This window comes from Loxodonta africana, chromosome X (genome assembly GCF_030014295.1).
Source record: "Loxodonta africana isolate mLoxAfr1 chromosome X, mLoxAfr1.hap2, whole genome shotgun sequence".
In the NCBI taxonomy this organism is placed as follows: Eukaryota; Metazoa; Chordata; class Mammalia; order Proboscidea; family Elephantidae; genus Loxodonta; species Loxodonta africana.
Window position 1 is genome coordinate 79,718,319 of NC_087369.1, and position 23,824 is coordinate 79,742,142.

The 23,824-nt window shown below is 43.7% G+C and overlaps 1 protein-coding gene across 3 annotated transcripts in view; it reads left to right on the plus strand.

The window, feature by feature from the left end:
* DLG3 (discs large MAGUK scaffold protein 3) overlaps window positions 1–23,575 on the plus strand; it is a 63,407-nt gene extending 39,832 nt beyond the window's left edge. For 2 of the 3 annotated variants that reach the window (XM_064278514.1, XM_010592727.2), the window contains 10 exons: window positions 10,092–10,268; window positions 10,502–10,577; window positions 11,394–11,493; window positions 15,156–15,197; window positions 17,568–17,618; window positions 18,580–18,681; window positions 19,267–19,439; window positions 19,859–19,968; window positions 20,315–20,406; window positions 21,504–23,575. In XM_064278514.1, coding sequence (XP_064134584.1) covers window positions 10,092–10,268; window positions 10,502–10,577; window positions 11,394–11,493; window positions 15,156–15,197; window positions 17,568–17,618; window positions 18,580–18,681; window positions 19,267–19,439; window positions 19,859–19,968; window positions 20,315–20,406; window positions 21,504–21,610 — 1,030 coding nt within the window. In that variant the 3' untranslated portion in view covers window positions 21,611–23,575. The remainder of the gene's footprint in view (window positions 1–10,091; window positions 10,269–10,501; window positions 10,578–11,393; window positions 11,494–15,155; window positions 15,198–17,567; window positions 17,619–18,579; window positions 18,682–19,266; window positions 19,440–19,858; window positions 19,969–20,314; window positions 20,407–21,503) is intronic. The other variant, XM_064278515.1, reaches the window with a different exon arrangement.
* Window positions 23,576–23,824: the final 249 nt, after the last annotated feature.

A 23,824-nucleotide genomic window follows, 5' to 3' on the forward strand; every position in this document is an offset into this window, starting at 1 on the left:
TCATCGATTGTGGCCGGGCACCAACTAGTTCTTCTGGTCTCAGGATGATGTAGGTCTCTGGTTCATGCGGCCCTTTCTGTCTCTTGGGCTCTTAGTTGTCGTGTGACCTTGGTGTTCTTCATTTTCCTTTGCTCCAGGTGGGTTGAGACCAATTGATGCATCTTAGATGGCCGCTTGTTAGCATTTAAGACCCCAGACGCCACATTTCAAAGTGGGATGCAGACTGTTTTCATAATAGAATTATTTTGCCAATTGACGTAGAAGTCCCCTCAAACCATGTTCCCCAGACCCCCGCCCTTGCTCCGCTGACCTTTGAAGCATTCATTTTATCCCGGAATCTTCTTTGCTTTTGATCCAGTCCAATTGAGCTGACCTTCCATGTATTGGGTGTTGTCTTTCGCCCACTTTCTTTTATTTTTCTAATAACTTTTATTAAGCTTCAAGTGAACGTTTACAAATCCAATCAGTCTGTCACATATAGGTTTACATACATCTCACTCCCTACTCCCACTTACTCTCCCCCTCTTGAGTCAGCCCTTTCAGTCTCTCCTTTCTTGACAGTTTTGCCAGCTTCCCTCTCTCTCTATCCTCCCATCCCCCCTCCAGACAAGAGTTGCCAACACAGTCTCAAGTGTCCACCTGATATAATTAGCTCACTCTTCATCAGCGTCTCTCTCCCCCCCGCTGACCAGTCCCTTTCATTTCTGATGAGTTGTCTTCGGGGATGGTTCCTGTCCTGTGTCAACTGAAGGTCTGGGGAGCATGGCCGCCGGGATTCCTCCAGTCTCAGTCAGACCATTAAGTTTGGTCTTTTTATGAGAATTTGGGGTCTGTATCCCACTGATCTCCTGCTCCCTCAGGGGTCCTCTGCTGTGCTCCCTGTCAGGGCAGTCATCGATTGTGGCCGGGCACCAACTAGTTCTTCTGGTCTCAGGATGATGTAGATCTCTGGTTCATGTGGCCCTTTCTGTCTCTTGGGCTCTTAGTTGTCGTGTGGCCTTGGTGTTCTTCATTTTCCTTTGCTCCAGGTGTGTTGAGACCAATTGCTGCATCTTAAATGGCCGCTTGTTAGCATTTAAGACCCCAGACGCCACATTTCAAAGTGGGATGCAGAATGATTTCATAATAGAATTATTTTGCCAATTGACTTAGAAGTCCCCGCAAACCATGTTCCCCAGACCCCCGCACTTGCTCCCCTGACCTTTGAAGCATTCATTTTATCCCGGAAACTTCTTTGCTTTTGGTCCAGTCCAATTGAGCTGACCTTCCATGTATTGAGTGTTGTCTTTCCCTTCACCTAAAGCAGTTCTTATCTACTGATTAATCAATAAAAAACCCTCTCCCACCCTCCCTCCCTCCCCGCCTCGTAACCACAAAAGTATGTGTTCTTCTCAGGTTTACTGTTTCTCAAGATCTTATAATAGTGGTCTTATACAATATTTGTCCTTTTGCCTGTGACTAATTTCACTCAGCATAATGCCTTCCAGGTTCCTCCATGTTATGAAATGTTTCAGAGATTCGTCACTGTTCTTTATCGATGTGTAGTATTCCATTGTGTGAATATACCACGATTTACTTACCCATTCATCCGTTGATGGACACCTTGGTTGCTTCCAACTTTTTGCTATTGTAAACAGAGCTGCAATAAACATGGGTGTGCATATATCTGTTTGTATGAAGGCTCTTGTATCTCTAGGGTATATTCCCAGGAGTGGGATTTCTGGGTTGTATGGTAGTTCTATTTCTAACTGTTTAAGATAACGCCAGATAGATTTCCAAAGTGGTTGTACCATTTTACATTCCCACCAGCAGTGTATGAGAGTTCCAATCTCTCCGCAGCCTCTCCAACATTTATTATTTTGTGTTTTTTGGATTAATGCCAGCCTTGCTGGTGTGAGATGGAATCTCATGGTAGTTTTAATTTGCATTTGTCTAATGGCTAATGATCGAAAGCATTTTCTCATGTATCTGTTGGCTGCCTGAATATCTTCTTTAGAGAAATGTGTGTTCATATCCTTTGCCCACTTCTTGATTGGGTTGTTTGTCTTTTTGTGGTTGAGTTTTGACAGAATCATGTAGATTTTAGAGATCAGGCGCTGGTCGGAGATGTCATAGCTGAAAATTCTTTCCCAATCTGTAGGTGGTCTTTTTACTCTTTTGGTGAAGTCTTTAGATGAGCATAGGTGTTTGATTTTTAGGAGCTCCCAGTTATCGGGTTTCTCTTCATCATTTTTGGTAATGTTTTGTATTCTGTTTATACCTTGTATTAGGGCTCCTAGGGTTGTCCCAATTTTTTCTTCCATGATCTTTATTGTTTTAGTCTTTATGTTTAGGTCTTTGATCCACTTGGAGTTAGTTTTTGTGCATGGTGTGAGGTATGGGTCCTGTTTCATTTTTTTGCAAATGGATATCCAGTTATGCCAGCACCATTTGTTAAAAAGGCTATCTTTTCCCCAGTTAATTGACACTGGTCCTTTGTCAAATATCAGCTGCTCATACGTGGATGGATCTATGTCTGGGTTCTCAATTCTGTTCCATTGGTCTATGTGTCTGTTGTTGTACCAATACCAGACTGTTTTGACTACTGTGGCTGTATAATAGGTTCTGAAGTCAGGTAAGGTGAGGCCTCCCACTTTCTTCTTCTTTTTCAGTAGTGCTTTGCTTATCCGGGGCTTCTTTCCCTTCCATATGAAATTGGTGATTTGTTTCTCTATCCCCTTAAAATATGACATTGGAATTTGGATCGGAAGTGCGTTAAATGTATAGATGGCTTTTGGTAGAATAGACATTTTTACTATGTTAAGTCTTCCTATCCATGAGCAAGGTATGTTTTTCCACTTAAGTATGTCCTTTTGAATTTCTTGTAGTAGAGCTTTGTAGTTTTCTTTGTATAGGTCTTTTACATCCTTGGTAAGATTTATTCCTAAGTATCTTATCTTCTTGGGGGCTACTGTGAATGGTATTGATTTGGTTATTTCCTCTTCGGTGTTCTTTTTGTTGATGTAGAGGAATCCAAGTGATTTTTGTATGTTTATTTTATAACCTGAGACTCTGCCAAACTCTTCTATTAGTTTCAGTAGTTTTCTGGAGGATTCCTTAGGGTTTTCTGTGTATATAATCATGTCATCTGCAAATAGTGATAACTTTACTTCTTCCTTGCCAATCCGGATACCTTTTATTTCTTTGTCTAGCCTAATTGCCCTGGCTAAGACTTCCAACACGATGTTGAATAAGAGCGGTGATAAAGGGCATCCTTGTCTGGTTCCCGTTCTCAAGGGAAATGCTTTCAGGTTCTCTCCATTTAGAGTGATATTGGCTGTTGGCTTTGCACAAAAAAAAAAAAAATAGATGCCCTTTATTATGTTGAGGAATTTTCCTTCAATTCCTATTTTGGTAAGAGTTTTTATCATGAATGGGTGTTGGACTTTGTCAAATGCCTTTTCTGCATCAATTGATAAGATCATGTGGTTTTTGTCTTTTGTTTTATTTATGTGATGGATTACATTAATGGTTTTTCTGATATTAAACCACCCTTGCATACCTGGTATAAATCCCACTTGATCAGGGTGAATTATTTTTTTGGTGTGTTGTTGGATTCTATTGGCTAGAATTTTGAGGATTTTTGCATCAATGTTCATGAGGGATATAGGTCTATAATTTTCTTTTTTTGTAATGTCTTTACCTGGTTTTGGTATCAGGGAGATGGTGGCTTCATAGAATGAGTTGGGTAGTATTCCGTCTTTTTCTATGCTTTGAAATACCTTCAGTAGTAGTGGTGTTAACTCTTCTCTGAAAGTTTGGTAGAACTGCAGTGAAGCTGTCCGGGCCAGGGCTTTTTTTTGTTGGGAGTTTTTTGATTACCGTTTCAATCTCTTTTTTTGTTATGGGTCTATTTAGTTGTTCTACTTCTGAATGTGTTAGTTTAGGTAGGTAGTGTTTTTCCAGGAATTCATCCATTTCTTCTAGGTTTTCAAATTTGTTAGAGTACAATTTTTCATAATAATCTGAAATGATTCTTTTAATTTCATTTGGTTCTGTTGTGATGTGGTCCTTCTCATTTCTTATTTGGGTTATTTGTTTCCTTTCCTGTATTTCTTTAGTCAGTCTAGCCAATGGTTTATCAATTTTGTTAATTTTTTCAAAGAACCAGCTTTTGGCTTTTGTTAATTCTTTCGATTGTTTTTCTGTTCTCTAATTCATTTAGTTCAGCTCTAATTTTTATTATTTGTTTTCTTCTGGTGCCTGATGAATTCTTTTGTTGCTCACTTTCTATTTGTTCAAGTTGTAGGGACAGTTTTCTGATTTTGGCTCTTTCTTCTTTTTGTATGTGTGCATTTATTGATATAAATTGGCCTCTGAGCACTGCTTTTGCTGTGTCCCAGAGGTTTTGATAGGAAGTATTTTCATTCTCGTTGCTTTCTATGAATTTCCTTATTCCCTCCTTGATGTCTTCTATAACCCAGTCTTTTTTCAGGAGGGTATTGTTCATTTTCCAAGTATTTGATTTCTTTTCCCTCGTTTTTCTGTTATTAATCTCTAGTTTTATTGCCTTATGGTCTGAGAAGATGCTTTGTAATATTTCGATGTTTTGGACTCTGCAAAGGTTTGTTTTATGACCTAATATGTGGTCTATTCTAGAGAATGTTCCATGTGCGCTAGAAAAAAAAGTATATTTTGCAGCAGTTGGGTGGAGAGTTCTGTATAAGTCAATGAGGTCAAGTTGGTTGATTGTTGTAATTAGATCTTCCGTGTCTCTGTTGAGCTTGTTACTGGATGTCTTGTCCTTCTCCGAAAGTGGTGTGTTGAAGTCTCCTACTATAATTGTGGAGGTATCTATCTCGCTTTTCAGTTCTGTTAAAATTTGATTTATGTATCTTGCAGCCCTGTCATTGGGTGCGTAAATATTTAATATGGTTATGTCTTCCTGATCAATTGTCCCTTTTATCATTATATAGTGTCCTTCTTTATCCTTTGTGGTGGATTTAAGTCTAAAGTCTATTTTGTCAGAAATTAATATTGCTACTCCTCTTCTTTTTTGCTTATTGTTTGCTTGATATACTTTTTTCCATCCTTTGAGTTTTAGTTTGTTTGTGTCTCTAAGTCTAAGGTGTGTCTCTTGTAGGCAGCATATAGATGGATCGTGTTTCTTTATCCAGTCTGTGACTCTCTCTCTTTATTGGTGCATTTAGTCCATTTACATTCAGGGTAATTATAGATAAATAAGTTTTTAGTGCTGTCATTTTGATGCCTTTTTATGTGTGTTGTTGACAATTTCATTTTTCCACGTACTTTTTTGTGCTGAGGCGTTTTTCTTAGTAAATTGTGAGATCCTCATTTTCATAGTGCTTGACTTTATGTTAGTTGAGTCGTTACGTTTTTCTTGGTTTTTATCTTGAGTTATAGAGTTGTTATACCTTTTTGTGGTTACCTTATTACTTACCCCTATTTTTCTAAGTAAAAACCTAACTTGTATTGTTCTATATCGCTTTGTATCACTCTCCATATGGCAGTTCAATGCCTCCTGTATTTAGTCCCTCTTTTTGATTATTGTGATCTTTTACCTATTGATTTCCATAATTCCCTGTTATGTGTATTTTTTTTTTAGTTAATCTTAATTTGTTTGTTTTTGTGATTTCCCTATTTGAGTTGATATCAGGACGATCTGTTTTGTGACCTTGTGTTGTGCTGATATCTGATATTATTGGTTCTCTGACCAAACAATATCCTTTAGTATTTCTTGTAGCTTTGGTTTGGTTTTTGCAAATTCTCTAAACTTGTGTTTGTCTGTAAATATCTTAATTTCTCCTTCATATTTCAGAGAGAGTTTTGCTGGATATATGATCCTTGGTTGGCAGTTTTTCTCCTTCAGTGTTCTGTATATGTCGTCCCATTCCCTTCTTGCCTGCATGGTTTCTGCTGAGTAGTCAGAACATATTCTTATTGATTCTCCCTTGAAGGAAACCTTTCTTTTCTCCCTGGCTGCTTTTAAAATTTTCTGTTTATCTTTGGTTTTGGTGAGTTTGATGATAATATGTCTTGGTGTTTTTCTTTTTGTATCAATCTTAAATGGGGTTCGATGAGCATCTTGGATAGCTATACTTTCGTCTTTCATGATGTCAGGGAAGTTTTGTGTCAGGAGTTCTTTATTTTCTCTGTGTTTTCTGTCCCCCCTCCCTGTTCTGGGACTCCAATCACCCGCAGGTTATCCTTCTTGATAGAAAAAAAAAAAACTTTTTTTTTTTTTTGATAGAGTCCCACATAATTCTTAGGGTTTCTTCATTTTTTTTAATTCTTTTATCTGATTTTTTTTCAGCTATGTTGGTGTTGATTCCCTGGTCCTCCAGATGTCCCAGTCTGCATTCTAATTGCTCGAGTCTGCTCCTCTGACTTCCTAGTGTGTTGTCTAATTCTGTAATTTTATTGTTAATCTTTTGGATTTCTACATGTTGTCTCTCTATGGATTCTTGCAACTTATTAATTTTTCCACTATGTTCTTGAATAATCTTTTTGAGTTCTTCAACAGTTTTATCAGTGTGTTCCTTGGCTTTTTCTGCAGATATCCTAATTTCATTTGTGATATCATTAAGCATTCTGTAAATTAGTTTTTTATATTCTGTATCTGATAATTCCAAGATTGTATCTTCATTTGGGAAAGATTTTGATTCTTTTGTTTGGGGGGTTGGAGAAGCTGTCATGGTCTGCTTCTTCAAGTGGTTTGATATGGATTGTTGTCTCCGAGCCATCACTGGGAAACTAGTTTTTCCAGAAAATCCGCTAAAAAAAAACTGCAGTCAGATCCCTATCAGAGTTCTCCCTCTAGCTCAGGCTATTCAGATGTTAATGAAGCCGCCTGGGGAGGGTGGGGGAGGGAACAGAGAGATAGGAGAGTAGCACCTCAGAATATAGCCAGAGTTGCTTGTCTTGCTTGGAATGACTATTATATCTGAGATTCCCGCGGGCGCGTCGCCTATGTGTGCTGGCTGTGTGGAGATTGCCCCCGGGGGCTCTGGCCCGCTGGAGTCACGGTCAGATCCTCCGCTTCCAGCCCCACGCCCAGCGTCAAGGCTCCCCTACTGGGACGGTGCACTCTCGACTCCAAGATCAGTCGCTGCCTCCCGGGGACTTCTTGTCCCTCCAGCCACGTGGCCGTGCTGCCCCCGAGAACCAGTTGGGTCTCCTCCCGGGGTTAGTTCAGATGGGTGGAGCAGCTCCCCGTGCTTGTGCCGTGACCGAGTGTCCCGGCTGGGACGCTGTTCTCCCCGCTCCACTACCAGTCGCTGCCTCCCGGGGACTTCTCCTACCGGCTGCGTCCCACGCCGCCCGCGCGACCCGGCTGGTCCCCTTCCCGGGGTTAGTTCAGGGGGGTGGAGCAACTCTCCGTGTTTATGGCGTACCTGCGTCCAGTCCAAGTCCCTGCGGGACGGTTCCCCGGCTCGGGTGCTGCTCTTTCTGCTCCAAGATCAGTCACTGCCTCCCCGGGACTTCTCCTACCGGCTGCGTCCCACGCCGCCCGTGGAACCGGCTGGTCCCCCTCCCGGGGTTAGTTCAGGGGGGTGGAGCAGGTCTCTGTGCTTGTGCCGTACCTGACTGGTACGCTGGCTCCAGGCTCTGGAAACAATCGCTGCTTCCCCGTATTAGTTCGTTCTCCGTCTCTAAATCTGTGTTTGTTGTTCAGGGTTCGTAGATTGTTATGTATGTGATCGATTCACTTGTTTTTCCGTGTCTTTGTTGTAAGAGGGATCCGAGGTAGCGTCTGCCTAGTCCGCCATCTTGGCTCCGCCCCCCCCACTTTCTTTTTAAATTACTTGCATTTTTTTTAAATTGTAAAGTAACACATCCTCATGGTTAAAAACCAAACCAAACAATACCACCAGTACCGTTCCCAGTGTGCAGCGGTAACTGCTGTCATCCTTATTGACTTTGATCTTCCTTTCTTTTGTTTTTACTTAGCTTGTGTTGTTGTTAGTTGCTTTTGGTTCAGGCTTACTTAAGGCAACCCAATGTGTGCAAAGTAGAACTGCTCCATACGGTTTTCAAGGCTGGGATCTTTCAGAAGCAGATCGCCAGGCCTGTCTTCCAAGGCACTCTGGGTGGGTTTGAACTGCCAACCTTTTGGCTGTTAGTTGAGCGCTTAACTGTTTGCTCCACCCAGGGACTCCTTTAAGAAGCCCTGGTGGCATAGTGGTTAAGCACTCGCCTGCTAATCGAAAGGATGGTGGTTTGAACCCACCAGCCGCTCCGCAGGAGAAAGATGTGGCAGTCTGCCTTCGTGGAGACTACAGCATTGGAAACCCTATGGGGCAGTTCTACTCTGTCCTATAGGGTCGCTATGAGCCGGAATCGACTCCATGGCAGTGGGTTTGGGACTCTTTTACCTTGTATTATATGTGTTTTAACATTGTAAGGTACCTGAAATTCACTTTGGAAATAAACTGCTATTTTATTTAAACCTCCAATGTTTAAAAAAAAAAAATTGGATTCTCAAGGTTCAGAAAACATGTTTGCATCAAGTTTAACATATGCACCCTGGCTTGCCACTGCTGCTGCAAAGGGTTAAGTATGCTCTATGTGGTCCTAAAACGTGCATTGGATTGTCACCCTCATGTTTTCAACTTGTAACTGCTCCCTTCTCATCTTCTACAAACTCATCCTAATCGCTCCTGATTCATTTAAACACCTTTCTTCCTTCCCTCCCCAAACTAATTTATTCTTAATCTGAATTTTATTCTCCTTACTACATTTGTTTTAACCTTTGAAGCCCATAACAGCATTAAGTGTTTCTCATTGTCACTTTAAAAATAAGGTCTTTATAATGCATATCTTTTTAGGAATGGCTGATGGAATACCTTACCTGCTTTAGGAAGCTCAGAACTCCTGCAATACAAATGTATTCAGGTTTTATTCTGTCACTCAGAGGAGTGAGAGACCCTGGGGGACTGAGTGCCCCCTTATCTGCTGGCTTCTGCCTCTCCCGATTGCTTTGAGTGTGTAAACTGAGGGAAGTAAAGGGCTTTCCGTCAGAGTTTGGGTATTTTTCATTTTCAAATAATCCGACACTGATTTCCTAAGGATTCTTTTTCAAGAACTTTAAAAAGTCGATGATATCTTGCTGTCCACAGTTTTACTACGTTCTGTATTTCATTTGGGCTTGCGCATGGGGAAACAGTGTTTCACTTTACAGCTTCCAGCTGAGCCATAGGACTGAGTTCTGGGAGATCCACTGTCTGTTTGTGCAAATGTGTGAAAACACTTCTGTTAACAGAGAAGGTAAATAAGACAGCCAAGGCCTAGACTGCAGGTAGAAAAATACACACTTCTCACTGAAAGTGGTGACTGCACAAAGAGGGGAGATTCCACTGGATGTGAAAAATAGAAACTGGTAGCCTGGTGCGGCTGTTCCCTAAGCAGGGAGCTCTGGTGTCAAGTTTTGGCTTCACCAGAGCTGGAGTCAGCAAAGTATCCCGAAGGAGTGAGGTTAGATAACTTCGGTTTAAATATGCCTCCAAATTCACCGCCCACCCGCCACCCCCCATTATTTGCATTGCGTATGTGGTCAGATGAATGTTCTTAAGGCTCTTTTGATTGTGTGCTTCTCTACTCTTGAATCCTCAGTGGCCCCTGAATCAGATCTTTTCAAGGCCTTCCAAAATTTGCTCCAGACCTTTATTACCAACTCCATTTCCTATGACTTCCTTCCAGTTGCAACCAAGCTAGTCTCTTCCTTTTCCACAAGTCTAGATGGTATAGCTCCCTCCCCACCTCCCCCAGCCTTCCCCTAGGGTGTCCATGAGGGAGAAGTTTATTGAGTGTGTTCTACTTCGGACTTCCACCTTATATCCAGAGGGGAGTCTTACAGATTTTCCCTATGCCCTTTTGTTGGGCCACTGGGGTGTTTCTTTGAAAGGGGGGACATATTTGCAACTTTGGAAGCGTAAGAAGGATACAGTCTTCTGGAAAATTCCTTCTGGTCTGCTGTTAGGCCACTGTCTGGTGCTGACTGGACTGGCCTTCTGCCATCCTGGCATTCAGAGTACTGGTTTCCTGGCATTTAGGGTTGGGATGATCATTTCATCTTTCCCTGTGTGTTTCAGGGCCCTGTTTGATTATGACCGGACTCGGGACAGCTGCCTGCCAAGCCAGGGGCTCAGTTTCTCTTATGGTGACATTCTACATGTCATTAATGCCTCTGATGATGAGTGGTGGCAGGCAAGACTGGTGACTCCACATGGAGAAAGTGAGCAAATTGGTGTGATCCCCAGTAAGAAGAGGTGAGTTGTCATGAGTATGAGAGAGGCCTTTCTTGCCCTCTTCCTGGTGTTTTCTTATTCTTTTCGTATCATACTATAAGTTCCTTGAGAGCAGGGTATGTGTCTTCTTCCTTTTTGGTAGAGAGTTGGTGTTCAAGACATAGTTTTGACTGAATGAGTCAAAAATTGCTGCTGTGCCTTGCCACAACTCGCTGCTAAGACCAGTAATGGACTTCTTTTTGACCCCAAAACAGGGTTGAAAAGAAAGAAAGAGCTCGATTGAAAACGGTGAAGTTCCATGCCAGGACGGGAATGATTGAATCTAACAGGGTAAGTGGGGATCCCCAAGGAAGTCAGTCAGTATGCGAAGAGGGATAAGAAGCTTGCCGTTCTGGTTAATGTATAAGTGAACTGGGGAGCACAAAAGAATATCTCCTTGTCAAGGGGCTGGCTCTGCACTATCAGAATACTGACTGCTTTTCAGAAAGCAGAGAGGGAGCACTTTAAAGTCCATGGCTAGTCTGTATTCCTTCCCTATGGGTAGTTGGCTCTTGAAGATGTCTTGGAGTTGGGCTAACTGGAAGGCTGACTTGTTTGGGTTAAAAGAAATTACTCGTGGGTGTCTGGCTGCAGATACCTGTTGGAACTGTGGGGACTTTGACTATAACCTAACTTCATCCAGCCAGGAAGGCCAACCCCAGAGCTCCAACCTCCTTTCAGACCAAGTGAGGCAGGCATGAGGTATCTCTCCATTCACCCTTTTTCTTCTATAAGCTTCACAGGCCAAAGAACTTCTGGAGCAGTAGAGGGAAGAAAGAAATGGAGTAGATGACTCTGTGTATGTCAGTGGCACCTTAGGGCATGTGTCCAGGAGGCTACAGTGACTTTTGTTCTTTAGGAAGTACCAGTGAGTGCTGTGAGTCTGAATTAGGTAGAAACCTCTTACATCCCTACAACATTTTTCTGTAAACATAATTTTCCTCTTACATCAACATTCATTTAATCTCATAGACTCCATTTGTGAGAGATGGTCTTTTATTTAGCTCACCATTGTCTTCATTTTAGTTTTTCTTGCATGCTTTAAAATCCATTGTTCTGTTTTTTTTTTCTTCTGTCCTTCCCCTCCATTTTCATGTTCTTTCACAGTCGATCAAAACGAAACGTAAAAAGAGTTTCCGCCTCTCTCGAAAGTTTCCATTTTACAAGAGCAAAGAAAACATGGCCCAGGAGAGCAGCATACAGGAACGTAAGTAGCAGCAGAGTACAGAGAACAGACCATCCACCGCCCTGTCCTCTCTTCCTCATTTGCACCTTCCCTTCTGAGAAGACTGGGAACGTTTGTGTGTATATCCATGTGTGCCTGTGTGTGTGTGTGTACGTGTTTATTTGCAGAGTCAGGGTGGAAATTGGTTTGCCTGGGGAGATGTTGGGTCTCATTTGTCCAGCTCTCCTCACTCAGAATGAATGTTGGAAGCTCTGAGGTGGAACTTGTTCAAGGGCCAGCCTACCAGGAAGTCCCTGGCACCGGTGTTGGAAGTGCCAGACTGAGTTCTACTGTTGTGGTGAGGAACAGTTTTCAGATTTTTAGGTTTCGAACAATGGTTTAGAAAGAGAACAAGGGCTAGGGACTCAGTGTTGCTCTCCTGGCTTCGTCCTCTTGTGTTTTCTTCCCCCTAGTTTCACTCATCTTTGTCAAGAGAAGAACCCTTTCTTCCCTGGACACCTAAAGTTGGGAGTTCTTCTTGCATTTCATGCATGTACATGAGCGCACAGGATATCCACACAACTCTCAGCAGACTTATGGTCATCCTAGAGTGATTGCAAAGCCATTTTTTTCCCAAATAAAATCCTTCCTGCTTAAATGAATTGACATGGAAGGGGTGTTGCTCAGGGGTCCAAATAAAGATTTATTGAGAAACACAAAGTTGGTTTGGTAGAAAAGGGCATAAAGTTGAGCTAAATTAACTTTAAGAACCAACTGAATGGTGATAAATCTTACTCCACCATGTGCCTCAGAAATTAACTGCTGTGACCCTAACTTTAAACATCAGGTTGGGCTTATGAAATATTTTCTCATTTCTTTCATTGTGACTTGTAAACACCTCTCATTTACCAGTGACTCGTCCATCTTACATGGAGGGGTCTTGGGGTTCTGGGCTGTTGGGATTGGCAGGACACTGGTGAATTCTGATAGGAAATGTTACTTCCTGTAGGCCAGCTTGGTGCATCGTCATGGTATATGTAGGTCGTTCCTGTTTGAGGTGGTACCTGGTAGATACAAAGGTGCCCTCATCCAGATGGAGGTTATGATTCTTAAATCCTGGGTAGCTCAGTGAGAAACAACAGATGAAGTCAGTTCTGATTGCAAGCAATAGGAGACAGTCTGAGACAGAGTCCTGAGGTGATGTCACTACAGTTCACCAGATGAGTCCAAAAAAATTCCATGCAGAGCCCAGCCTGGTGAGGTGTTGGCTGTTCCACTGGGGTGTGGGGAGGGTGCCTGTTGGATGATGGAGTTGAAACCGCCTAGTGCTTGTTCTCTAGAAGCTGAACTCATCTCCTGAGGGCTACACAACTCAGGTCAGCTTTGAAGGCCACGCCCCAGATTGCATGAAGCTTTCCTTAAGGGACAGAATGAATCAGTATTGGGTGAGAGCTCCTTGGGGTGGTAATAACTGTCTGCCTCCCTGTCACACATAGGTGTTTGCTCTTTCATGAACCCACAAGGGGAAATGCTGATTTCAAGGGCAAGGGAGAGACCTGGGTTCTACAACTCCAAATTTGGTCAAAGCAGGTGCTCCAGACCTTGGAGTGTCACTGGATTGTCCTGTAGGCTTACAGGCTGTAGATCACCTCAGAAATGTAGTTCACTCCAAGGCTCTGTAGCAGCAAATTGGGCAGCGTGGAGTCCAGATATCTTGCCTCACCCAGGGTGTTATATCTGTAGCAAAGTTCTTAACCTCACTATAGTTATAGGTCTTCATAGTATTCATACTTCTGTCACTAATGCTCACCTGGCTCTGTATTCTTCCTTCCCCTTGTCTTTTTTCTCTATTTCCTCTCTTCTCCCCAATTCTTTTCTTCCCTCCCTCCCGTTCTGTCCTTGCTGTCTGTGAAATCAGGACTTCCCTGGGTTAAGTGACGATTATTATGGAGCAAAGAATCTGAGTAAGTCAAAGTTACACACCATTAACTGTATTTCTGGCATGAATGGAGGAAATACTGGGGGTGGGGGAACAGGGGGTATGGGTGAGGGTGAAGGGTGAGGGGAGGGTGGTGTTTGTGAAACGCTCATACCACAGAAGAAGGAGTGTATGTGGCTCTGGATGTCACCCTTTTGCTCTGGATCCCTGGCACCTTAATAAATACCTATCATTCATGTCTGTGTTTTCCTTTTGTACCTTTAAGGGGTAGGGAGATATCTTGGTGTCCCGCCTTCGAAGTGAGGTGGACAAGAGGTGCAGCTCCACAGGTGACCAATCAGTTAATCTCTAGACCGTTGTTGAAGTGAGGAGTGCCAGCTGGTTGGGAGTCTTCTTCCAGTGACACAACACTTAAGGATTGGGTTTAGGAATTACAGCTGCTACTGTCTCTCTAACTGGGGGCAACCTGCATCAGGGATGGCCCAGCAGATCCAGGGGCCTGAGCAAACAGCCATGAGCCAGCTTTCCACATAGCGTCTCTAAGGGGCTGAGCTGATGAGAGCCTCAGCAACATTTATGGACCATATCTCTCTAGTGCCTTATCTTGGACAAACTCTGACTGACCTCTCTATCCTGGAAAATAATCCTAAAGTAGAAAATGAAGAGACATAGGTAATGGGGCCTTAGTGTCCTTGTTGTGTGCAGAGATGCACATAGAAGCAGCCCTGTTAGGTGGGTTCTTTCAGCGTATATTCTCCTTCAATAAATAACAAAGGTGTGAAGGTAAAGGAGTTTCCTCAGGGCATCACCCTGAGGATTGCTCAAGAACTAGTTGTGTGTGGCAACTCAACCAGTCCTTCCTGGGGGACCACAGCATTATCACGGTCTAGGATAGTATTGTCTTGGCTGAAACAAGCAGTGTCTCTATCCATAGTGTGTGTGTCCATGTCTCATTTTCATAAGCCCTTTTTCTAGTGAGGGGTGGGCTGTGTGTGCCAAACTGTGTCTTGTGTCTCCTGTGAATGCCAGCTCCTCTGCTTGTACTTTCTCTGCCCACACTCAGATATGGGCAAATCCTAGTGATCTAAAACAGGAGGGCTGTTTTGTCTTCCAAGTACTCTTATTTGTTTGTTGTCTCTGTGTTTTGACATGTCTGTCTTACAGTGGATGGAGGAGCATGCCCTCACCTCACCCCCATCCTGAAGCCAAGCCCGCCTTCTTGGTAGTGGCAGTAGGAGGGATGTTGGCTTCCACCAAATGGCCAAAGCATTGTTTCCTGGTGGCTGCTCAGTTCGTCCATTGCTTAGCCTCTTAGTTCTGAAGCTTCACACATTTTATACTTCAGGGGCTCTGTCTGGGCAGGAAATTCTGGGGCAGCCTGGTCTCCGGACTTCTTTATGCTACTGTCACTGTCTTTCCTTTCCTATTGTTAGCTTGGGAGATGAATTTTGAGGTAGGATTTGGACACCATCCAAGTAAATTCTTTTGATTCAGATGAAGACTGTGTTGCTGAAGAAAGCGAGGCTTGTAGTATATAGGGAGGAACTTGGCAGACTGAGAGGGCTCTGGGGACAAGAATGAGGTGGCCCAAGGCTCAGGACTAGAGCTGTGCCTCCACGTTGGTAGCCTGGATAGAGCATGCCTCCTGTTGCCTGATTTGGTTGGCAGTTCAGTGCTTCTCTCCTGGAGCATTTAGAGTTTTGTGCTGTATGTGATCTTTCAGTGGTGTGTTCTGAATCGGAGTCTCTTTCTTGTTGGCTTGCAGAGGGAGTGACATCCAACACCAGTGACAGCGAAAGCAGTTCCAGTAAGTGTGTGTCATTTTCCCCCATGTTGCATAGCTCCACCATTTGCTCCAGCCATTCTCATTTCAGTGTTGCATGGCTGCTATTTCTGTTCCGAGGCTAGTGCTTCTTTTAGCCATGTACACTCTGAGATCCTGGAAATGCTGTGGCCAGTTCATTCTCCATATGGGATAAGGTTTGCCTTGTGAATTAAAGGAGTGTATAAGACAGGTAGTTCTGGCCAGGACCTGACTTAAAAGCATACCCGGGGCCCTGAAAAGGTCGATCTGCCAATGAGTAGATTACTGCCATGGGCACTGTGGGGTGTAGGTGCTGCCAATTTTATAGATTTGTTCAAAGACCAAAAGAAACGGACTTTTGTCAGATATTATCCTGAATCTGCCTTTCCACAGCACTCGGAGCTGGGTTAAGGCTTGGAGTCCCTTGGTGGCACCAATGGTTAAACGCTTGACTACTAGCCGAAAGGTTGGCTCTTCGAACCCGCCCAGAGGCGCCTCGGAAGACAGGCCCCGATGGTCTGCTTCGGGAAGGCCACAGCCTTGAAAACCCTACGGAGCAGTTCTACTCTGCACACATGAGCTCAACCATGAGTCAGAATCGACTCAACGGCAAATAAGAACAACAACAACATCCTTGCTGGGTTAAATGATCAGAAAACTGCCAAGTTTTCCTCTGGAGATCCCGTGACCAGACCAGAAAAGCCACAATTTAAACCTTATGAACTTTGGGAGCAGTGGCCTCTCAGTAGTTGTGGTGGCTAGAGGCCAGTGTAAAGTCTGCCCAGGAGTAAGCCTCAGAAGAAGCCTTTTAGCAAGCGTCCTGTGGCTTGATGCAGGCATCACTGCCTCTTCCGGTACCACTGTCAGCCACTCTGGGACCTCCAGACACCCAGCAGCAAGTGGATTGGCCACTGTTTTAGGAAAAGCTCATCATTGCTAGGCTATATGGAGCTCTACCATGGGAGAGAGCAGAGCTCAGCATGGTTCTCAAAGGGCACTGGGGACCTTAGTCCAGCCATGTGCCACTTTCTGGACACTTCTTCCAGTGTTGGGGGGGGATCGGTAGACCCTTAAAAGGGTAAAGTTAGGATGCAGCTTTGGGGATCTGCATGAGTGCCCTCGCTTTCCTACCTGCAGATGAGGGGATCAGGGTAATGTTTCTTGACCCGTTGAAACATCCCCTTGATTCTTACCAGAGCAAGAGGGCAACTGAACACTATAAGGACCCTTCCTAATCCTCTACTAGCTGGTAGAACCTGTTAATTATTGGTCTTTGTCCATTTTCCTTGCTTTGAGTTAGGTAAAGAGTTCACCCAAGGATAAAGAAGATTATAAGATATCTTCATGCTCTCAAAGAACTTACTATTTGCTTAGAGAAGCAACACACGATAAAATAAAAGAGAATGATAAAAGGTAACAGATCCGCATGGCAAGTTGTATGATGTGAGCGCAGGAGCAATACAAATTCAGACTAGGTAGAGAAGTCTTCTTGAAAGATTCAAAATGAAGTTCATTCTTACATGGTACATAAGATCCATGTGAGTGTAAAGGATTATGAGTAGGGGCAGCAGGAACAGATTTGACAAAGGTGTGTAGACATTGATAGGCATTGAAACGCAGGAAAATCTGACTGTAACGAAGATTCACTTTAGTCAATAATTAGGAATGACAATAAATAGATTAGGGCCAGATTCTGAAACCTTTAGGACATTTTAGCTCAGACTGAGGATAAGCAGAAAGGAATCACAGGGTAGGGTGGGGTGTCCAATAGTAAAAACAACACTTCATGGACATCTTCCTGCCACTGAAATGCAGAGTGGATTAAGTGAATAATATACTAGAGGAAGAAAGAATGGACAGTACATTATTGCAGTATACCGGACTAGAACATATACCCTAGTATGAACTGAAGAGCTACATATGGGTAAGAATCAGTGTGACTACATATTAACTTCAAAAGTAGATCTGTTATAAATAGTTGTCCTTATGGCATATCTTTGAAATTTGTAAAAAAATTTTGTATCATTAGCATTTCTATTAGTACATTTTACCATTTTTAAAAGTCTATAATAAAGAAAATAACACCAAAAAAAAAAAAAAACTGTTCCTAAGAAATTGGGGAGTTTTTTGGTGGAGGCTTTCTGGTTGCTGGGTCATGCCCCTTTGCTTAGCTGAGAGAGAACTACTGGCTCCTGCTCCAGAGGCAGTGCTTTCTCACCCAGTGGAAAGCAGAAAGGACCCTGGGGCAGTTGCCGGTGGCACTTGATAAGGCTGTTTTATGGCAGAGGTGGGTGTGGGGTAAATGTTGTAGGGAGATGAGGACACAGAGAGGTAGATCATAAAGTATTAACCTGTCTCCCTTTTTCATTGCAGAAGGACAAGAGGATGCTATTTTGTCATATGAGCCAGTAACACGGCAAGAAAGTAAGCCCCCTTGTGAGAGTCTTGCCTTCGTGCTAGTTTCCTAGCCTCCTGTAGCAGCAAAGGGAAGGCCCTGGGAGAGCAGGAAGGCATGACTCACTGCACATCTAGTGCCTGGGCTCCTTCTACTTCATCCTTAGGGAAGGCCCTTCAGTGTGTACTTCTCACTAGACTTTGGCTTGCTCCAGGGATCCCTTCCAAAGGACAGGACAGATTTACCAGGAAGACAAAGGTCTAGTTCAGTGGGTGTAGCTGCTGCTAAAAGAGAGGTCCTGGTCCTTCCCTTCAGTGCCTGTTCTTTTTCAGCTCAGCTGCTTGGTTTCAGTGCAGAGATTTGCCCTGAATTTGTTGGACAGTGTCTTAGATTCCTAGTGCTGCCATAATAAAAATACCACAGATGGGTGGCTTTAAAGAACAGGAATTTATTATCTCACAGTTTTGGAGGCTAGAAGTTCAAATCAGGTCATTGGCCCTAGGAGAAGGTCCCTTCTTATCAGTAACCCTAGGCATTTGTTGGCTTGTAGAGGTTCCCCCTCTGTATGTGTCTCTCTGTGTCTCGTTTCCCTTTATAAGACACAGTCAGAAGTGATTAGGTTTAGAGTCCACCCCACTCTGGTATGCCCTCATTTACATAACAGAAGAAAAACCCTATTTCCAAGCAGACTCACATTCACAGGTACAGGGGTTAGGACTTCAACGTATCTTTTTGGGTGACAGAATTCAATCCATAACAGGCTGGGAGATGTTCCTGATTTCAGACTTGCCTTAGATTTGGATATTCTTAAAAGCTCTTTAAGGCCTTTGTAAACCTTAAATTCTAGTTAAAAGTCAGAGAATGACCATGGATGCCTCACCCCATCTGAGTTGTAGCTCCAGGGCCTGTGTGTTCTAGGCAGATTTTGAGATAGAGCAGTCTGTCTTGTGAGGGGCCTCCATTGATTATTTCAATGCCATTCCTCCCCAGTTCACTATGCAAGGCCTGTGATCATCCTGGGCTCAATGAAGGACCGAGTCAATGATGACCTGATCTCTGAATTCCCACATAAATTTGGATCCTGTGTGCCACGTAAGAGTCCAGGAAGGCTTTGGGAGTGAGGCATTGATGCCTTGGGAAATCGTTGCTTTGATGTTTTATGGAAAGGGTCTGGGACTAGATTGTAGTGCTGTCTGGGAACAGGGGTCCTTTTAACACCACAGAAGAGGTTAGGCAATAATAAATTTCCGAAAAGCTGATGTGGTTGGGAGGACTAAGACATTAGGCTTGGTTGCTTGCACCCTTGGAGAGACGTTTGAGTGGTGATAGTTGGGTATGATTGGAAAAATGTGAAGCCTCAGCCAAAGTGATGTTGGTGTGACTGGATTAATGGTTTGTTAAGTTCAGTTAATTCCGTACCAAATTTGGCACCTTTTGCCAGGCTTTGGCTAAGGAAACCTCACATTCCCAGTCCGGTTTAAGCTAAAGCAAAGAGCCCTCTTGTGTATGGTATCTGGAGGTTGGAAAAGAAGTAAGCAAGACAAACTTCTTCCCGACTGCTTGTTTTTTTAACCTACTCATGCCCATGTGACCCACGTGAGAGAGGAATGAATCAGCTTTTGGGCTTGGGGCAGATCATTGTCCTTGGGCCGCACAGCGTTTCCTTTCTTCATTCAGATACTACCCGGCCTCGGCGTGATAATGAGGTGGATGGACAAGACTATCACTTTGTGGTATCCCGAGAACAAATGGAGAAGGATATTCAGGACAACAAGTTCATTGAGGCAGGCCAGTTCAATGATAATCTCTATGGGACCAGCATCCAGTCAGTCCGGGCAGTTGCAGAGAGAGTAAGTAGAGAGGAAATTGCTGGGTTAGATAAACCTCAAAGGGAAGATAGAAATGCTCACACTGGAGTCCCACCTGGATCCTCATCTTTTAAACACAGGGAGCTACTAAGTGGTACTGCTGACAAAAGCCATGCCAGCTCTGCATGTTCCCAGCCCCTTGGTGAAGGTGTCTGCCTCTTTCATGCAACTCACCCCAGAACTTTGCCCACCAGGGAATAGGGAACTGTCTGCAAACGGGGCCTTTCTGGCTAGTAGGAGCAAAATATGGGGCCTGGGTACCTCAGGGGTAGTGTCTTCTAGGCCACTGGCTGACCCTGGGCTCCCCCCTGCCCCGTGGATGCTTGGAATGCCACTGGATATCTCCTTGGGGTTGGGTGAACAGGGATTGGGTGGGGCTGATCCAGTCTCTGCTTTTTCAGGGCAAGCACTGCATCTTAGATGTTTCTGGCAATGCTATCAAGAGGCTGCAGCAAGCACAACTTTACCCCATTGCCATTTTCATCAAGCCCAAGTCCATTGAAGCACTTATGTAAGTGTTTGCTGAGACTTAGAAACTCCCAACTAGGACGGGGACCTGGAAAGGAAATGGAGAATAAAGTGATTTGTGGGCAGGGGTGGCACCCAACCGAAGCTCTGAAGAAAGTCTGCAACCCAGCTTCAATCACTGATACTCCTTCTGTTTTGAGCGCCTGTGCATTTATTCCCAGTTGGGCATCTGAACCTGGAAGGCTTGAGGAAGGAGTTGAGCCATGGGCCACTGCTGCTCTGAGAGGACAACTAGGCAGATTTTCAGGGAGCTTTGAGCAGTCTTTTCTGTTAATCAAAATAAAGAATCTGGTTTGGTACTACTTTTCTTCTGTATCTTTCTTCGGCAGGGAAATGAACCGACGGCAGACATACGAACAAGCAAATAAGATCTATGACAAAGCCATGAAACTGGAACAGGAGTTTGGAGAATACTTTACAGGTGAGAATCCCTGTTGCCCAGTCTGGGGTAACGTGGCAACAGCCAGGCATCAAAGAAGTTTAGGTACCTTGCACAGTGTTTCTGGATGCTTTTGAGCTTTTGAGTGCAAACCTTTCCAGAGTATTCAAGTTCTGTCCCTCCAGCCATAGCACTTGAGCCAGTTCATAGTATAAACAACCATCGGCAAATGGTATCTTGTATTGTTAGTTTATTTTGTCTTCTTGTGCCTACTAGATTTTAGGCTCCTTATATTACTTTGTTTCCCCCCTCCCAGTACTCCCAGTCGAGTACTTTGCCTTGCATGTTTTAGGTGTCGAATAAACGTTTGTTGATGATGATTCCGTGGTGTGGTGTTCAAGTTGTCTTGTCAGCATGTGTGTGTGGTTATATTGTCACTTACTTTAGAAGTGCAGTTCCTAGAAGCTTGAGAAGACCTCTGTGTAATATGTTCCTTACCTCTTAAAGTACAGTGACGTGTATATGCAGGTCGGTACTGAGTAACTTCTAACTGGCGGTGCTGCTAGGTTAACCAGGGAAAGAATTCACAAATGTACTCTCGTACTTTGGGTCTTTGGAGCTGACTTTACTTATTAGCATCCGTGTCCTTGTTTCCTGGGCTGAACTCTGACATAGAGCAGATGTGAGGGCCTCAGGGAGCACTGTCGCTTGCCAGAAATTGTGGCTTTCAGCTCTTTCTCCAGATAACTGGGATTTTTCCAAGTCTTTTAGCAAGGCCGCTTTAGAATTATAATCTGCTGGCGTTCTGGTGGCCAAGAGCAACATGAGCTGCAGTGTCTGGCATGTAATGGGTGCTCTGTAAATGCTTTTTTTTTTTTTAATGTGCACAGTTTTCTATTCATTGCTAGTTAGCCTGTCTCTCATTGAGTTGACTTCAAGCCCTAGGCTTGGAGCTTGGAGCCAGTTTTCCTTACTGCACTAAACTAACAGCCAACTAGTCAAATCAAACCCACATTTCTGTGAGTGTGTTCTTCGTGCCTGTGGGGTGAGTTGTAGGGTTGTTGGGAAAGGCAGGATTGCCGCGTGTAGGGGGTGTGCTGTGGACCACAGTAATAATTTTGTTTTCCTCTTCACTTTAGCCATTGTGCAGGGTGACTCACTGGAAGAGATTTATAACAAAATCAAACAAATCATTGAGGACCAGTCTGGGCACTACATTTGGGTCCCATCCCCTGAAAAACTCTGAAGAATCCCCTCCAACCACTCTCTTGTGAACAGAAGAAATCAAGTCCCTCTTCCCTCCTCCCTCTTCATTCCTGTCCCCATGGGGAGAACAAATGACTACTGTTCTTGTCCCCTTTTTTAGATATGTCAAAAAAAAATTGAGTTTTCTAGTCCTGTTTTTTTTTTTTTTTATTTTTGTTTTGTTTGAGTTTATTTTTGGGGGGATGATGCCATCTCACTCATCGTGTGACCGTGCCCATTCCTGCATGGACCTTTCCCAAGTGCTAGCACAGGTGCAAATCCATCAGAATCATTGTTTTCTTAAAAATCAAGCAGAAGCGAAGAGAAGAGAGGAGGACTGATGGAAAGACAGACTCCGGACAGCTACACGGATTGTGAAACGAGCTATATGCACAACATGATGAGATGCTCCTGGGGCATTTCTGTATATCTGTATTGCTGTCTGGCAGCTCTGAACAGTGCAACGTAATGGCAACAGAAAGTATCTTATTTATATATATATATATACATATATATATATGTAATTTATATAAAATATATAGAAATTATTATATATATATATTATACACTCATATAATATATATATATATTCACACACATTTGGACTAGAAAATTTATGGAGACTTCATCAATGGTACTATGTTATTAGAGAACTGTCTTAATTTTCATATTCCAATCAGATGGCATCTTATATCCCAACTGGTTGGGAAGGGATTGAAAACGGTGGTTAAGTGCTGTACTAAAGGGCACCTGCATTTGGTCATTCTCTTGAGAGCTGAGATTTTCTCTCGGAGGGGGTCAGCTTGAGGCCTGGGGGCGAGAGGGCCGGGAACTTGACCCTAAAGCAGCTGCTGCCCTTGAGGTGCAGTCAGTCCTGTGTGCGGAAAGGGAGAGAATGGCTAATGATGCTCCATATTAAATTGCCTATTGTTTTATGCCACCTGATGTGTCTGCATGAGAGGTTTCCTTTTTGTTCATTTTTAAGCTGCTGTTAAACCAAAACCATGTTGTGCTACTGTGTCAGCCTTTTCATTATTCCAAATTTTACTTTTACTATTTAAGTGAATGCGTAGACTCCAATTTGACAATGTTCTAAAGGCTTATAACGTTCTAAAGGAGCCAGGCCTTGTGATATAGTAGGTGACCCAGGCTTGGCCGTCTAATCAGCAGAAGGGAAATGCAGGCTGGTAAAGAGGGAGAGGAGGAGCACTTCGATCCTGTCCCTTCACTTACCTGCCAAGGACATGCAGGGCCTCAACTGAGGTTCCATCATGGGACCCACTGACAGGGAGAAGGAGTCACCTTCCTACCAGCTCTGTGCTGGGACAATGGCACAGCACTAGGCTTGGCCAGCCACACAATTAGTAGTTTGATTTGGGCCTTTTTTTTTTTTTTTGCAGCTGCTTCATACGCCCTACCCCAGCCCCCTCACCAACATCTGGTAGCTTACTGTTTCTTCAAGAACAAAGTAGACTTTAATGCTGTAAATTTGAGCTGTAGAGCTAAGATTCACCTACTGGTGACATGTGAAACCTTGTTGCTTTTTCCTAGAGTCTGATGGCAGTGATTGTGGTCAGGGGAGTTTTTCTCTGACCACAGCAGGTGTGTTTCAGGCCCTACCCCACCCTACTATGCTCCTTTGAAGCCAATGTGCCTCCCTCCCCTCCATGCTGGAGGGATGACACAGGGGAGAAGAAAATAGAAACGCTTGGCCCTAGGGTTGAGTCACTTGTTTCCTAGCCCACTGTGTTATGATCAGTGCAAACAACTCAGTGTGGAAGATGCTTAAGCACTACCAGCCAAATTTGAGAAGTGTGTTAACAGTTATCCTACCAGCATATTGAGACTAACTCTAGAGTTTTTTTTCTAGAGTTTGGGGCCCAGAAGAGGGTAGAGAAAGGGCAGCAGCTTTACCTGGGCAGTACACTGGGTTGAAGGCAAAGAGGAATAAAGTGACGGCTGATGATGACTCTGGTGAGGAGAGGGTGAGCAAGGAGTGTTGATTTCTGTGATGTTAACTGAGTGATATATTCTGAATGATGCTCAGCCCTCTCCCCCTCCCAGGGATGAAGAGCAAAGATTAAAAGTAAGCATGGCACTAGTTGGTTTACCAGTGTTCCTTCCAAGGAGACATATATTTTTTAATAAACGATAGTTGCAATGAACTGTGGCTCAGAGACCTTCTTGAAGTAGTTGAGAAGGGAGGGTGGGTGCA